Raw genomic sequence first — 17244 nt, 5'->3', positions numbered from 1 at the left:
TGCAACAAAAACTGTTTATCCATCAGTGAAAGATAAAATAATAATATATAAAAACACACAACAACAAAAATCCCTAAAACTCATTACTTATCACGGAGACACAGTTTCCTGAACGATCATATAACATTACTATCCATCTGTTCATAGCATGTACATATAGACTGTATACAGTGCCTCTGGGAAGTATTCAGACCCCTTGACTTTTTCCACATTTTGTTAAGTTACAGCCTTATTCTAAAAATGGATTAAATAAATAAAAATCCTCAATCTACACACAATTCCCCATAATGACAAAGTGAAAAGTTATTTATTTCAATGTTTGCAAATGTGTATATGTAAAAGCAAGCTGAAATACATTCACATACGAATTCAGACACTTTGCTATGAGACTCGAAATTGAGCTCAGGTGCATCCTGTTTCCATTGATCATCATTGAGATGTTTCTACAACTTGATTGGAGTCCACCTGTGGTAAATTCAATTGATTGGACATGATTTGGAAAAGCACACACCGGTCTATATAAAGGTCCCACAGTTGACAGTGCATCAGAGCAAAACAAAAAACCATGAGGTGGAAGGAATTGGCCGTAGAGCTCTAAGATATAATTATGTCAAGGCACAGATCTGGGGAAGGGTACCAAAACATTTCGGCAGCATTGAAGGTCCCCAAGAACACAATGGCCTACATCATTCATAAATGGAAGAAGTTTGGAACCACCAAGACTCTTGCTAGAGCTGGCCGCCTGGCCAAACTCAGCAATCGGGGGAGAAGGGCCTTGGTCAGGGAAGTGACCAAGAACCCGATGGTCACTCTGACAGAGCTCCAGAGTTCTTCTGTGGAGATAGAACCTTCCAGAAAGACGAGCATCTCTGCAGCATTCCACCAATCAGGCCTTTATGGTAGAGTGGCCAGACGAAAGTCACTCCTCAGTAAAAGGCACATGCCAGCCCTCTTGGAGTTTGCCAAAAGGACCCTCAGACCATGAGAAACAAGATTCTCTGGTCTTATGAAACCAAGATTGAACTCTTTGGCCTGAATGCCAAGCGTCACATCTGTAGGAAACCTGGCACCATCCCTACGGTGAAGCATGGTGGTGGCAGCATCATGCTGTGGGGATGTTTTTCAGCAGCAGGGACTGGGAGACAAGACCCTAAGCACACAGACAAGGCAAATCAGGAGTGGCTTCGGGACAAGTCTCTGAATGTCGAGTGGCCCAGTCAGAGCCCTGGCTTGAATCCGATCTAACATCTCAGGAGAGACCTGAAAATAGCTGTGCAGCAACGCTCCCCATACAACCTGACAGAGCTTGAGAGGATCTGCAGAGAAGAATGGGAGAAACTCCCCCAAATACAGGTGTGCCAAGCTTGTAGCGTCATACCCAAGAAGACTTGACGCTGTAATCGCTGACAAAGGTGCTTCAACAAAGTACTGAGTAAAGGGTGAATAATTATGGAAATGTGATATTTCAGTTCATTTTAATAAATATGCAAACATTCCTAATAACCTGTTTGTTTTTTTGCTTTGTCATTACAGGCTATTGTGAGTATATGAGATTTTTTTATTTTGTAATCCACACAAATTCACTGTATACCTGTGTTTTATTTATCCATGGCAATGTTATTTTTTACCTTCATTTCAAGTCATTGATATCTATACTTCTGTTATTATAGTACAGGGTACATATTAAAACACACACAGAAAGGATCATGGTCAATGAGAAATGGCTTTCAGAAGCTGTGGAACAACACACATGACCCAACAACAATATGGAAGATTGAATATAGCAGACTGTCAAAAGGACTGCAGTTCTGGTCACAGGATGTGTCCCTGAAATGGAACCCTATTGTCTATATAGTGCCTTACTTCAGACCAGGTCTGCATTTGAAATGGCACCCTATATAGTGCACTGAGAAGTAGTCCACTATCGGGAATGGGCTTTGGTTATAAGTAGTGCACTACATAGGGAATAGGTGCCATTTGAGAGATAAATCTACAGAGCATTGTAAAAGGTAAGCTTGGACACATTTGTATTTAACATCAATTACCACACATACCGTTATGTGACTTTGTACACAACACGACACACAGGTCTGATCTTGACTCACGAATTCACCAAAACCACACCTATTGACTTACTACACACAGAAACGTTGTTTTGTTCTGTTGTTGCGTACTAGAATACACAGTAAAGAACCAAGGCTTCTGTCCACCATGTTACTACAGATGGACATGGTTGAGGATTGTAGCCTGGTTAAACCAGACACTCACCACTAACACTGGGGAAACGTAATGACATCTGTTCAGATGCCAGGCTAAAGAGATTATAGTCTACTTGATAGGTTATACTATGTGATTTTTCTGGTGCAATATTAATTCATTACAACACAATCTATCATCTGGGTGGCACCTAAATATCAATTTACAAACATACATGGGCTCCACTGATGTTCATCATTTTATGATTACACGTTGATCTGTAAATTCACGTTTACGTTTGCTCCAGTGCATGTGAATACAGCAACCATTAAAAGGTTGAAATTCCAGGTTTAGTGTGCCTCAAATAAAACACAGAAGCCTTTACAAACATATAATACCAAACAACCAAAAGGACAAAGAACTGAGCTGCATTCACACACATCGTAGAAAATATACAGGGGAAAGGCAGGTCTGTACAAACCCCAACCCCCCCCCCCCCCAAAAAAAATTGAGAAAAATGAAAAAATAAAATCATATTGAATATCACCACACAATCAGACAAGACAATTCACAGGATTTTGCAATAACTGTCGTTCATGTACACATTCACATTTGTTTCAAGCCTAATACTGTATACACATGTTTGTAATATCTATCTATTCATTAAAGAATTCTTCATTTAAGAGTTATTTTGAAGACCAAAGACAAAGGCTAGATAGTTATTTTCTTCCAGTTTCAGTTCATTAAAATGAGATATTTGTGTTAACAATATTATATTTTCATATACCATTTTCACATCTACACTCATGGGCTCTGACTAGAGAGGAAGTACACCTAACGACCCGGAAGTTACTTTTTCGTAGCAGGTTAGGTTCATTTACACAGCAGGTTAGGAGACTTGGGTTATGGTTAGGAAAAGGGTTAGGGGTTTTAGCTAAAATGCTCTCCTAACCTGCAACGAAAAGTCACTTCCGGGTCGCAGTTGTACCCCCTCTAGTCATAACCACACTCATGTACTAACGTTGACAACTACATTTTGCAGTAGCCTTTGCACTCGTCAAGGATAAAAATCCACCATTACCCAGAGCAATACTGATTTTTATGACGTCACCAATGACACCATTTACAACCAGCTTTGCCCCCTGGGTAATATGGTAATTTTTGTTGTTGTTGTTGCATTCGCTTCACAGGGTTCACTTTCAGGATTAGTGAGAGGATTGACCAATGGGAATAAACGTTCATAAACATCTACTAACAGCAAATACAATATCTTCAAAATGGGGAACGAAGACTACATTTACAACTTAATTCTTAACTGGGTTACCGTTGCCATACTTGGAATGTTCCATCCTACGCGAACACTGTACGTGTGTGTTTTAAATTACTTTTATTATTATTAAACACCTATTCTTTGTTTAAAAAAAAAAAAAAAAAACTCCCTGTAACTTGAAACGTAAAATGGTAAGGAACTAGTAGACACTTCTAACATGACATTGTTATGCCTTGTGACTGGAGATGAAGAAGCCAACAGCAGTCTGGTATTTCCACTCTAGGCAATGCTAGCCAAACACTGACATGTAGCCATTAGCTATCCAGCAACTAAACACACAGACTAGAAATAGACTTCTATTGTATTTCTATGTCTAAAACAAGGTAGATGGATATCACACCTTTCCTGAGAATCTAGATAAAAATTCAACATGGACAAAATTTCTCTAATCCTTTTTTTAAATACGATTCAAATAAGATTTTCCTGCATTTTTTGTTGTTGTTGTCATGTCCACGTTTAGCCTTTATAATGATACAGCACTGCAAAAAAATACAAAACAAGTATAAAACTGTTTCTCAAAGACAAAGACATCACAATCCTACTAGTTCCTGCTAAGCTCCTTCCATAAAATACAACATCCTTCCAAAAGCAATAACACATCATATTTTCGGGAAACATGGCATTGGCTCTAGCAAGACTCTATTGTATATTCTTCTGTTCAAAGCGAATCAGAATTACGGGGCAGTGCAAGTGTCTGTCTGGCACAATGAAGCAGAGAAATTCAGCGTGCGTGGAACTATGTGTAATAATAACTACGTGCATGGTTGGAGTGTTGGTCCACGCTAAGGGATAGATGTGTGAGTTCAGTAAAACCTATGCTTAAGGGGAACCTTTTGGAGCAAAATCAAAACATTACATCATCCTATTCTGAATTGAACCCTAAATTGTGAATTTTGTTCTCATTTGATGATCATCCCTTTTCATCTCGGTCTGTCCCTCACCTACCCTGTGTGGCTCCGTTTTATCCCTCATGCCAACTGACGATTCCATAAGGAGTTGACGAGAAACAGACTGGCACTCTGGCTATAGCTCACCTCCCTCTCACCCTCTCCTCCACCCTGGCTATATCTCACCCTCTCCTCCACCCTGGCTATATCTCACCCTCTCCTCCACCCTGGCTATATCTCACCCTCTCCTCCACCCCGGCTATATCTCCTCACCCTCCCCTCCACCCTGGCAAAATCTCACCCTCTCCTCCACCCCGGCTATATCTCCTCACCCTCCCCTCCACCCTGGCAAAATCTCACCCTCTCCTCCACCCTGGCTAGATCTCCTCACCCTCCCCTCCACCCTGACTATATCTCCTCACCCTCCCCTCCACCCTGGCTATATCTCACCCTCCCCTCCACCCTGGCTATATCTCCTCCCCCTTTCACCCACCCTGGCTATATCTCCTCACCTTCCCCCCTGACTATATCTCACTCTCCCCTCCACTCTGGCTATATCTCCCCCTCCCCTCCACCCTGTCTATATCTCCCCCTCCCCTCCACCCTGTCTATATCTCACCCTCCCCTCCACCCTGGCTATATCTCACCCTCCCCTCCACCCTGGCTATATCTCACCCTCCCCTCCACCCTGGCTATATCTCACCCCCCCCCCTCTCACACTCCCCCCCTGACACTCTCCTCCACCCTGCCCTACATGCCCGGGTCGTCGTAGTTGTAGGTGGGTGCCTGTGAGTACTGGGGTTGTTGCTGCTGCATGGCTCCCTGCGCCACCCCTACAGCGGCTTGCTGCGCTGCCTGCTGGACGTGAGGGTTCTTCCAGGCCCCGGTGGTCCACTCCTCCTGGGCTTTACTCATACTGCCCCCAGTGCCACGGTACATGTTGTGCACCTGGAGAGAGTCAGAGAGATGGTATTAGAGTGAGTCATATTACTGTAGCTAGTGTGTGAGAGGGACATACAGAATACTGGCACGGTGCCACGGTACATGTTGTCAGGGAGACATGGTGTGTTAGTTATATTACTGTAGCTAGTGTGTGTGAGAGACGTACAGAATACTGGCCCGGTGCCACGATACATGTTGTCAGGGAGACATGGTGCTTGAGTTATATTACTGCAAGTAATACAGAGGTCTTGAGAATGAATATGGTCTTTTCTCTCCTAGAGAAAAACACATTTTTTGTTGATGTTTTGTGTCTTCTCACTTTTGTTTATTTCACTTGTTTTGGCAATGTAAACACGTTTTCCATGCCAATAAAGCCCTTTCAATTGAACTGAGTAGAGAGAGAGAGAGCGAGAAAGTCAAACGGAGGACAGAGAGAAAGAGTACTGTCCTTCAGTGCAACGGTACATGTTTTGCGCGTGGAGAGAGAGAAAGAACGAAATAGTGTGAGAGACATACAGACATACAGTCAGGTCCAAAATTATTGGCACCGTTGATAAAGATAAGCAAAAAAAACTATAAAATAAAGAATTAAAATACTGAGCTACATTGTGTATGCAAAAAAAATTAAAATGGGAAACTCATATTTTATACAATTGCTCAGAAAAATAGATTTTAACAAGGGCAAAACAATTATTGCCACCCCTGTACCCCAGAACCCTCCCCTTGGTAGGATAACGAAACAGAGCTTTTTTTCTAAAATCTTTAAAAACTGAGATGGTTATTGCAAAAATTCAGATTTTTGTGGTCAATTAACCATTTCTTTGTGGATTTCGATGTGTCCTTGGGGGTTATTGTCTTACTGAAAGATACACTTGTGGCCATGTTTCAACCTTCTAGCAGAGGCAACCAGGGTTTATAAATGTCCTGGTACTGTGTAAAGTTCATGATGCCGTTGACCTTAACAAGAGCCCCAGGACGGAAGCAAAATAGCCCCATAACATCAAAGATTTATTACCATATTTTACAGTAGATAGGGGGTATTTTCTTCCCTATTTTCATATCATTTGACCATATAAATGTCAATACTTTTGGACCAGACTGAATATAATACTGGCCCCGGTGTCACGGTACATGTTGTGGACCTGGAGAGAGTCAGGGAGAGATTGAGATGATGTTAGAGATTCATATTACTGCTTGTCAAACAAAAGGTAAAAAGTCAGACCAGGCCAAAACAAAAAATGATCCAACGTCCCCATCAACTCTGTTGTGGACCTGCACGAGTCAGAGATATTTTTTATTTATTTTTTAAACTGGAGCATTAACTAACATTTCAGTGTTCAAACATCAATGAGGGGTTAAATGTGCCCCGAGTTAGCAAAAGGGATAATTTTTTTTAACCGCCAGTCCTTGAGATTTTGTGAGTCATATTACAGCCAAGTCAAACTAAAGTCGCAATAAATAAATACTGTCTTTGCTCTAAATAAGATCTGATCTCCTGTTACTATAGCAACCCATCAGGTAGTTGTCCTCCGCAGGTCACAGACTTGTTTTCTAGAACGCATGGTCAGAGGGCCCCGAACATAATTGCAAATATTTAGTAGACTGCAAATTGACCACAAGAAGCCCAAACAGATATAATATTTGACTAAAACATAATCATTACTTAGATATGTATACAATCAAATACTGTATATCTCTATTATTTGTGGGAATCATTTGTTACAGATTTCCTACATTTTAAATCACTTGGAAAAGATTTGCTGGTGTTTTTAGTCTTATGTCCAACGACAAAAAACAAAAACTTGGGGGACCAATGAAATCACCCGCAGGCAAAATTTGTCCCGCAATCCTGCCAGTTGGGGACCCCTGACATACAGTAACATGAACCACACATTTCACATAGTTACTAGAGTTGCATTATACTGTAGTCAGAGTGAGAAAAGTGATCGCTAGTGCTGAAGTGTAAAGTGTATACTGTACCTTGGTGAGCCCGGTGAAGGAGAGGACAGCCATGGCAGTGAACATGATGGTGGGGATCAGCATGACAACAGCAGAGCCTATATTGGTGCTAAAGAAGGTGATGGTAGCCAGCCAGCCACTAGAGGAAGGAAGGAGAAGAAGAAACAAGTGGAGGACAGTTCTAAGGCAGGGTTCCCTAATGGTAACAATACAATTAAACAGTAGGCCAATGGCCGACAATCAGGTCAATCAATAAAATAGTTTAGCCCTTTTTACATCAACTGTTGTCCCAAAATGGTTAACCCGGCCAAGACCCCGTTAAAGAGCACCGACATTGGCAAGGAAAAGCTCCCTAGAAGGAAGAAACCTTAAGAGGGACCAGACTCAGAGGCCATTCCTTTTACAGCCAATAGGCACGACTTTCGCCAACAATTTAAAACGTTTATGTTTTAGTTATTTTTTTTAACTGACGTTTTGGCCATCGGTGTAGGGCTAGGCGGTATACTGTATTTTACTACATACACCGGTATTGATGCATGGACCGGTTTGGGTTTTACTTTAACTTCTATGGCGGTATTTGAATGTTTGGTTTGTTATATGTGATACGCAGTGTGTAACGTCCATTGTTAAAGTTTACTCCGCTACTTCGAGTCATCCCTCTCTACTCTCTCTCTCCACGCCGCTTCAACAGATCTAGTCCCGCCCCCTGTCACTCAAGGAGCGCATTTGTTGTTACTTGACCACGAGACACTTTTGTTCAGTCTGCATGGTCAATGCAGCACACACTATATCAATGTTGTTACCAATTTGATCTGAATATAAATCCACAAGCGTTCTATAATTACAATATTAGTTTGTGTTTCTTACATCTGCAAATGGCTAGTTTTTATTTTCTTAGCAAGGTAAGCTAAATCGTGTTAGCCACTAATGCTAATCGCTAGTTAGCTGGCTATAAAAGTACAGAGTCAGCGCAAACGTAGCTAGCTAATACAGCCTGATACCAGTGCTGGTGGAGGCCTAAATCAGCATTTTGTTTGTGCAACAGTATCTTCTAAATCAATGAGAAATAGGCAAAGCATGAATATGTTGGCTTATTGAATAAAGATTTAATGTAGCCAAAGATTATAGGGTCCCCTAGGAAACACTGAACATCACTTTGGTTCCTAACCTATCACAATAACACGTCCATGGCATTTTCCTTCGTTGTCATGTCAACCACTGTATTCAAAGTACCCACTATTATTTATATTCTAACTATAGAATTATAATAAACATTCCAAAAGTTCACCCAAGTGTTTTAATCTAAATCGCAATTTCAACATTTGGTTAAATATAAGGCCTAGTTATTTTGTCCATATCATGGCAGTGTGGAAATTATCTCAAATGAGTGCAGGAAAGGCTACATTTGATGGAAATGCAGGAAATTATATTAGGTTGAAGTTGAATTGAACTGTATAAACCAATCAGAATGGAGAAAGACCCATTGAAATAATTTTGAATATGTGTTACCACCGTAGGGTCACGCACTAATAAAGCAAATTTAGAATTTTTATTAATCAAAAACATTAAATATTGTCAATAAAAAAAAAACTAAAAACCATATATGATATGATATTTAGGCAATATCGCCCAGCCCTATGTCAATGGCCTTCATCAGACTGAACCAGGCTCCATCCTTACCAGACGCCCCAGCCTGGGATGCCTATACACTGAATGATGCTGATCACCACCTGGGCCATGAACACGAAGAAGAACGCCATGAAGTTGAACGAGCTGTCAGTCCTAAAAAGGGGGGAGAAGAGAAGTAAATCTAGTCAGAAATCCAGGATTTAACATACTGTGGAAATGGTCTACTGTAACTTGACTGACGTCCTCTCTGCCTCATGAGAACTTAACACACGGTGTCAGAGGTGGACTCCAGATGTATGAGCTACGTTGTTGCCCCATCACCTTCTCATTAAACATGTACCGTACGTTAACTTGAATCACTTCTCTCCGCCTCATCCATGACAGTATCACGTAACATAAGGGTGCGTGCGTTGAGTAAGACAGAACGGTGTTCAACATTTATTTCAATGGAATCGGTACTGTTACTGAACGACCAAACTTTGGCAAAATGTTGAACCGAAATGAACGCACCCCAGGTGTCAGAAAGAAGGATGTACTTACTTGAAGGCCTTGTAGATGGGTCTGAACCAGCACACGTAGGAACAGGGGGTGAACAGGATGAGCCACAGAATGGCCATGCCAAAGTTAGTGGCTCCACCCCCGCCGCACATCCACGCCAGGCAGCCAATCAGATTGACCGCCAAGGTGGCACTGTTAACTGTAACAATAACCGGGGGGGGGGGGGTTAAATAACTATATTAATGGTCGACTTTGCATTATTTGAACTGCTGCAGCATTGGTCATGTTCATTAGGGCATGCAATGGAAATGGAAAAAAGGAACAACACGGTCTGTTATTGGATGATTAATCTAGCAAAGTAAAGTTTAATTGGTTACTTCAGATTTGTATAGGAGTCTGCAGAGACAGTAAAGGTAGCTTTGTGTATGGGAGTCTACAGAGACAGTAGCTTTATGTATGGGAGTCTACAGAGACAGTAGCTTTATGCATGGGAGTCTACAGAGACAGTAACGGTAGCTTTATGTATGGGAGTCTACAGAGCCAGTAACGGTAGCATTATGTATGGGAGTCGACAGAGCCAGTAACGGTAGCATTATGTATGGGAGTCTACAGAGCCAGTAACGGTAGCTTTATGTATGGGAGTCTACAGAGACGGTAACGGTAGCTTTATGTATGGGAGTCTACAGAGCCAGTAACGGTAGCTTTATGTATGAGAGTCTACAGAGCCAGTAACGGTAGCTTTATGTATGGGAGTCTACAGAGACAGTAGCTTTATGTATGGGAGTCTACAGAGACAGTAGCTTTATGTATGGGAGTCTACAGAGCCAGTAACGGTAGCTTTATGGTTTAGAATCTGAGATATAAAAGAAAATATCTCTATGACCAAGTTATGGTCTGCTTCTTTTTTTTGTATATATTTTTTTAACGAGGCAAGTCAATAAATAAAAATAACACTATAGAGGGCATCATTTGGGACTTTCTAAAAACTAAAGCAATCAGCTATCCATTCAACACACAATACACTGACTAGTAGGCTAAGAGGCACAAACTAATCATGACCTATTTCTGTATTTAAACTTACTTTTATATTCCCCCCGGCCTGAGTGATAATGAAATGAAAATTACAAATTAAAAAAGGTATACAAATCATCCCTATATAAAAGCTTACGATTTAACTATCAGCTTCATGTTCAGTTATTGTTGTCAGGTTAATGGTATAGAGATGGGAGGCTTTAAACTAGTGGAAGATGATTGTGATGAAAAAAAGACCAAACATAATTATTGGATATGTCACAAATCAGCTATACCAGCCTTCCTGCTACTGTATACCCGTGTTTCCTCATATTATTTTGGGTAAAAAACACACACAGGTGATGTTAAAAGGAAGGCCAAACAGTAGCAGATGAGGCCCTTAACAGTTTACCGGTATGTCGTCCACTTTAGTGATCTAAACATTAAATACAGTATGTAAATGGATTTGTTAAGAGTGAGCCAGTGGTGCCCGGTACGCAGTACCAGCACCTCTAATATTCTACCGGCATCTCTTTGAAGAATATTAGCTGTGATACATGATGGCATTTGAAATATAAAGAGTATCTTTTGAACATTTGAAGCTGGTTTACCCACACACCCAAATTTAGCCAAGTTCAGGACCGGACCATTCTCAATGGAAAATGCCATATAAGAACTAGCTTTGCTATAACTATGTCTGGGAAACCAGTCCAGATGCCTCAGTCTCTAATCACAGGGTGTCTTCCAAATGTCACCCTGTTCCCTATACATGTACACTACTTAGTTTGGACCAGAAACCCTTAGTTTGGACCAGAAACCCTTAGCTTGGACCAGAAACCCTTAGCTTGGACCAGAAACCCTTAGTTTGGACCAGAAACCCTTAGCTTGGACCAGAAACCCTTAGCTTGGACCAGAAACCCTTAGCTTGGACCAGAAACCCTTAGCTTGGACCAGAAACCCTTAGCTTGGACCAGAAACCCTTAGCTTGGACCAGAAACCCTTAGTTTGGACCAGAAACCCTTAGCTTGGACCAGAAACCCTTAGTTTGGACCAGAAACCCTTAGCTTGGACCAGAAACCCTTAGTTTGGACCAGAAACCCTTAGTTTGGACCAGAAACCCTTAGTTTGGACCAGAAACCCTTAGTTTGGACCAGAAACCCTTAGTTTGGACCAGAAACCCTTAGTTTGGACCAGAAACCCTATGTGCCCTGGTTAAAAGTAGTGCACGACAAAAACAATAAAAAGGTGCCATTTGAGATCAGCCACACTCACAGATCCATAGGTAGTACAGCTTCTTGCACATGGAACGGTGTACGTCTGGGATCTCGTTAAAATCCTGATAGAAACATGGCCTCAGAGGGATGAAGCGAGGCAGGGGAGGGAAATTGTTTTCTGCAGAAGAAAAAAAAGAAGGACAAAGCTATCACGTTGATGTTGCTGGTGATTCCCTTTTAAATAGTCAGATCTTGAATGAAAACAATATATTATTTTGGGTTGAAGTACAGGTCATTGAACCTGATCAAGACAACATTTGTACTTGATTAATAAAATATTGCTGGTAAGCAATGTGCAGTCATACTACAATTATATGATAATAACAACATGCTTATACCTTTAAAAAAAAAGTCATAATTCAATACACACAGAAGTCACACTAACAAAATCTCTACTATGATGATATCCTTGTATGAATGAGATAATTAAAATCAGTTATAACCTACCTGCCATTACAACTGGATCTGTCCCTCCAGTTGAAAATAAATATGATCCAACACCCAATTGCCTTGGAAATTAAAACTGAAAAGAATATGAAGTTGTATTAATCAAAGTATAATATCATATGTTTTTGGCTATCTATCATAAAAGCTATAAATTACCTTCATATTCAATCCAGAAACAAATTGGCTATACAATATTTTGCCCAAGTCATATGAAATGTCGATATGACTATGAAAAACATTGCACTCAATGCATGAGGAGGTACCTGTGAAATGACACCAAAACCGGCTGTCCCAGTGTCCCTCCCAGTGTGCTTTGCGCTCATATATAGCTAGCCCACCAGCCCCACTGCTACAATATGAGATTACAATGAAATGTGCAGCACTGCATGAAAAGCAACATTTCTGGGTGAAATCGGATCTGCTATACTCCCGTGAAATTTAAGGTGCCCGGTCGTGGGTGGGAATTTCCCAATTTGATTGTGGACTCCTGTAGACTTCCGCGCATCCGTGATATGGTAATTGTGTTATAGTCAATTCCCAATTATGCATTAATAAGTTTCTGGAAATATCCGGACCGTGCACGTAAAGTAAATTAAATTCTCAAATGCCACAGGCACGTACCTCTCAAACTCGTGTGTTGGAAGAGAAGCACCCCTGTGAAAAGAAGCCAACTCTCCATGTATCCATTGTTTATCTAACCTGTGATGAGTTTTCTAGTATTTTTTTATGTATAATAAGGGTTTTGACCGAGTGAAAAACAAGTGAGATTCTCATTCATAAGAGTGTAGCTAAACTAAACTGGCTAACTTTGTAAATTAATGTAAATTAATGAGAACAAGATGGCGTCCTAGATTATTTTACATTTCTGTTATAAATGTATTTATATACAAACAACACTAATGATATTTTCTAAGTTGACTTTTTATGAAATTTGTATCTAATTGTTGCTTGTTAATTGCTAAGTGCTAACATTAGCTAGCTCAGCGCTAGGCTTTTAGCTTATATTGTAGTTGGCTAGCTGTTCTTAGGATTTTGTTACATTTAACGTAATGCATGGGTGTATATATAGTGGTTTTGCACATTTATTGATAAATTAGCTAACACTAGCTAGCCCGGTTCAAACCCTGATGCATCATACATATGTAACAGTATAACTTTAGTCCGTCCCCTCGCCCATACCCGGGCTTGAACCAGAGCAAGGGGAACCACTACTTCAAGGTCTCAAAGCGAGTGACGTCACAGATTGAATCGCTACCAGCGCGCACCACCGCTAACTAGCTAGCCATTTCACATCCATTACACTAGCACCACCGCTAACTAGCTAGCCATTTCACATCCATTACACTAGCACCACCGCTAACTAGCTAGCCATTTCACATCCGTTACACATACACACCTAGTAAGACATATCTTTTTGAAAAAGGCAATTAGCTAATAAAGTAGATTTTTCTAGAGATTGTGAAATGTTACAACTCAATTCAACAAAGATAACACTTTTGCATTCTCTCTGAAGAGTGGGAATATGAATATGCACGACTTGAGATTTATGCGTTTGTTTACGGTGTTCTATTGGGTCTAGCTAGACGCACGGTGGAGAGTGCTTGCAGAGGATGAGAGACATTTGGAGAGAAGTTAATGTGGACCGGATGAGCGATGAGGAAGATGGCCTGCAAAACAGCAAACCAGTGTGGTTCGTCAAGCCCCCCTACTTCCGGAGTGAGGTGCTCATTGAACGTAGTCAAGAACAACAGAGCCCCTTGGAGAAGGACCAGAGCTACTTGGCGAGCCACACCGCACGGATCATGTCTGAGGAGTTTTCAACAAGGCAACCTATATCCCACGGACCCCTCAAATATCAGCACTATAGCTACCCCAATGGAGACTCACCCTGGACCAAGCTGGGTGACTCCTGTCAGTAGTGTGTTAAAAAAAAATATATTTTTAACACTTTTGTTGATCTTTGAATAGGCTCATTCATATTCCTCTAAATGAGGTATACCCCCTTTAACCCATGTAAGCAGTTAAGTACATCATTCAAAGATGAATTTAATTAAAGAGCTTTCAAAAGAATCGAGCAGAGTACTGGCAGGAGTCATCCAGTTTAGCCTTAGGGCTAGTCTCCATGGATCTTACTTTAGTTTCAGGCCCTGTTTAGCCTATGCAGATGCTATTACCCACTTTCTTCTAGTCAACTGAAAACTAATTGTCATCCTTCAAAAAGTGTATTTGTGTGTTTTATTCAAGGAACTAAAGAGTTGTTTTAGTGTGGCGATGTCATGAGGTGCTGGAAAAACCTTGCTTGAATTTTATTTCTGAAAAGGTGTCGGAACTCTGATGTGATAATAAAAAATTATGAAAAGTAATTTAATTCAATCCTAATTGACTCATTCTTTAAATAATGAATAGTTTATTTGTATATATACCAGTGACAGCTACTAAGGCAAGCTACCAACGACTAGCATAAGCTTTCAGTGTGTGTGTGTGGGGGGGTAAGCATGTGCAACCTTAAGCAAGCGCACGGCCATTTATTGACATTTATGGGAGAGACGTGGGCGTACGTGGACGCAGATGTATTGCAACTGATTTCAAGATGTGTCCTGGTAAGTGGGTTGATGTGTCTGGACCCGATTCACTGAACCGTTGACGGTGTTATCTGAGATTTACGGGACCAAACCATGTTGGACACGTGCCTGCTAATTTTCAGAAACTGTACTTTTTTACGGACTTGTGCACTGGATGGTTCGACCCGTAAATGTGCATTTTCATGCAGTGACATGTTACTTCAATGATGCATCAGACAAGCCTTTTAAAAATACGACCCATACTTTAATGGAGAGACACAGTGCATTCGGGAAAGTATTCAGATCCCTGGACTTTGTCCACATTTTGTTACGTTACAGCCTTATTCTAAAATGGATGAAATTGTTTTCCCCCCCTCATCAATCTACACACAATACCCCATAATGACATCACAATACCCCATAATGAAAAAGCAAAAACAGATAAAAAAAAATAATAATATCACATTTACATTAGTATTCAGACCTTTTACTCTGTACTTAGTTGAAGCACCTTTGTCAGCAATTACAGCCTCGAGACTTCTTGGGTATGACGCTACAAGCGTGGCACACCTGTATCTGGGGAGTTTCTCCCATTCTTCTCTGCAGATCCTCTCAAGCTCAGTCAGGTTGGATGAGGAGCGTCGCTGCACAGCTATTTTTAGGTCTCTCCAGAGATGTTCGATCGGGTTCAAGTCCGGGCTCTGGCTGGGCCACTTAAGGACATTCAGAGACTTGTCCCGAAGCTACTCCTGCGTTGTCTTGGCTGTGTGCTTATGCTGTCTTGTTGGAAGATGAACCTTCTCCCCAGTCTGAGGTCCTGAGCGCTCTGGAGCAGGTTTTCATCAAGGATCTCTTTACTTTGCTCCGTTCATCTTTCCCTTGATCCTGACTAGTCTCCCAGTCCCTGCCGCTGAAAAACATCCCCACAGCTTGACGCTGCCACCACCATGCTTCACCGTAGGGATGGTACCAGGTTTCCCACAGACGTGACGCTTGGCATTCAGGCCAAAGAGTTCAATCTTGGTTTCATCAGACCAGAGAATCTTGTGTCTCATGGTCTGAGAGTCTTTAGGTGTCTTTTGGCAAACTCCAAGCGGGTTGTCATGTGCTTTTTACGGAGGAGTGGCTTCCATCTGGCCACTCTACCATAAAGGCCTGATTGGTGGAGTGCTACAGAGATTTTTGGAAAGTTCTCCCATCTCCACAAAGGAACACTAGAGCTCTGTGACCATCTGGTTCTTGGTCACCTCCCTGACCAAGGCCCTTCTCCCCCGATTACTCAGTTTGGCCGGGCGGCCAGCTCTAGGAAGAGTCTTGGTGGTTCCAAACTTTTTCCATTTCAGAATGATGGAGGCCACGGTGTTCTTGGGGACCTTCAATGCTCCACAAATGTTTTGATGCCTTTCCCCAGATCTGTGACTCAACACAATCCTGTCTCGGAGCTCTATGGACAATTCCTTTGAACCTAATGGCTTGGTTTTGCTCTGACATGTGAGACCTTCTATAGACAGGTGTGTGCCTTTCCAAATCATGTCCAATCAAATGAATTTACCACAGGTGGACTCCAAGTTGTAGAAACATCTCAAGGATGATTCAATGGAAACAGGATGCACCTGAGTTCAAGTCTCATAGCAAAAGGTCTGAATACTTATGTAAATAAGGTATTAACAAAAACCTGTTTTTGCTTTGTCATTATTTAGGTAGTGTGTAGATGGATGAGGAAAACTATTTATTGAAATCCTAAATCAGAAACATAACAAAATGTGGAAAGAGTAAAAGGGTCTGAATAATTTCCGAATGCACGGTACATTGTAGCCTACATAAGATTATTTAAAAAAAATTAATAAAGCTTGACAGTGTGATGAAGAATATTTGCAGCCATCTCAATCCTATTTTGACGACTGAAATAATAACCTTTTGTCCCATTCAAAGTGTGTCATGTCCATCAGAGGTTGAGTCTGTATGGATGAAGGGCATTTTCCCAGCGTATATTTTTGCACCAAATAATACCATCATACTGATAATGAACGATGTTTTGAGACCACGAATCTATGCAATATGATGTGTTTTTTTTTTGTTCTTCCAATTCAGATTTGTTTTTCATTTTAAAGGATGGGCAGAATGCAGAATGCCGCCGTTTGTATGCTACATACAATTGCATCGTGATGAGCACTACTGTCAATGGAGAAGCAGCGCCCTTCAGAGGAGTAGAGCCTAGCCTACGACATGATAAGGTATTTTTCAGCTGGACTCAATAAAACAAGTCTGACGTTTGTACCTTTCTTGCCGCATTTACATTCTATTTATGCACAGATCATTCTGTAAATCTGTAATTTGCTCAATCGTGTTACTTAAACAGAATGAATGAATGGAATGGAAATAACACGGTATGAATTCGTTAGAATGGTTTTTATTTCTTACCTCCTTTTGTTTCCCCCACAAACCAGCAGTGCTGACACTATGCAACGTCTGTCAATTGCATTGTATGACGATATTCTTCACGAAACAAT

At 41.1% G+C, this 17244-nt stretch overlaps 2 protein-coding genes across 2 annotated transcripts in view; both read right to left on the bottom strand.

Moving 5' to 3' along the window:
• LOC110500681 (secretory carrier-associated membrane protein 5) lies at positions 1 to 17217 on the bottom strand. Its single transcript, XM_036960520.2, has 7 exons — positions 17156 to 17217; positions 12174 to 12249; positions 11725 to 11844; positions 9484 to 9640; positions 8995 to 9096; positions 7336 to 7453; positions 1 to 5361 (listed from the first exon to the last, which is right to left on the bottom strand). The coding sequence occupies exons 2-7, from the start codon at positions 12178 to 12180 to the stop codon at positions 5164 to 5166; spliced, it is 702 nt and encodes a 233-aa protein (XP_036816415.1). The 5' UTR covers positions 12181 to 12249; positions 17156 to 17217; the 3' UTR covers positions 1 to 5163.
• Positions 12174 to 17244, bottom strand: part of LOC118943884 (uncharacterized) — a 42642-nt gene continuing 37571 nt past the window's right edge. The window contains exon 5 of the mRNA XM_090213414.1: positions 12174 to 12249. Coding sequence (XP_090069540.1) covers positions 12244 to 12249 — 6 coding nt within the window. The 3' untranslated portion in view covers positions 12174 to 12243. The remainder of the gene's footprint in view (positions 12250 to 17244) is intronic.

This window comes from Oncorhynchus mykiss, chromosome 2, assembly GCF_057628025.1.
Source record: "Oncorhynchus mykiss isolate SJ-2025 chromosome 2, ASM5762802v1, whole genome shotgun sequence".
Lineage (NCBI taxonomy): Eukaryota > Metazoa > Chordata > Actinopteri > Salmoniformes > Salmonidae > Oncorhynchus > Oncorhynchus mykiss.
The sequence above is the reverse complement of the archived record's forward strand: the minus strand, read 5'-3'. Positions and strand labels throughout refer to the sequence as shown.

Coding starts and splice junctions, on each gene's coding strand:
- LOC110500681 (XM_036960520.2), bottom strand. Junction 9,641..11,724: donor GCTGTACTACCTATGGATCT/GTGAGTGTGGCT, acceptor TTATTGTTACAG/TTAACAGTGCCACCTTGGCG. Junction 5,362..7,335: donor CCTTCACCGGGCTCACCAAG/GTACAGTATACA, acceptor GACTCTCTCCAG/GTGCACAACATGTACCGTGG.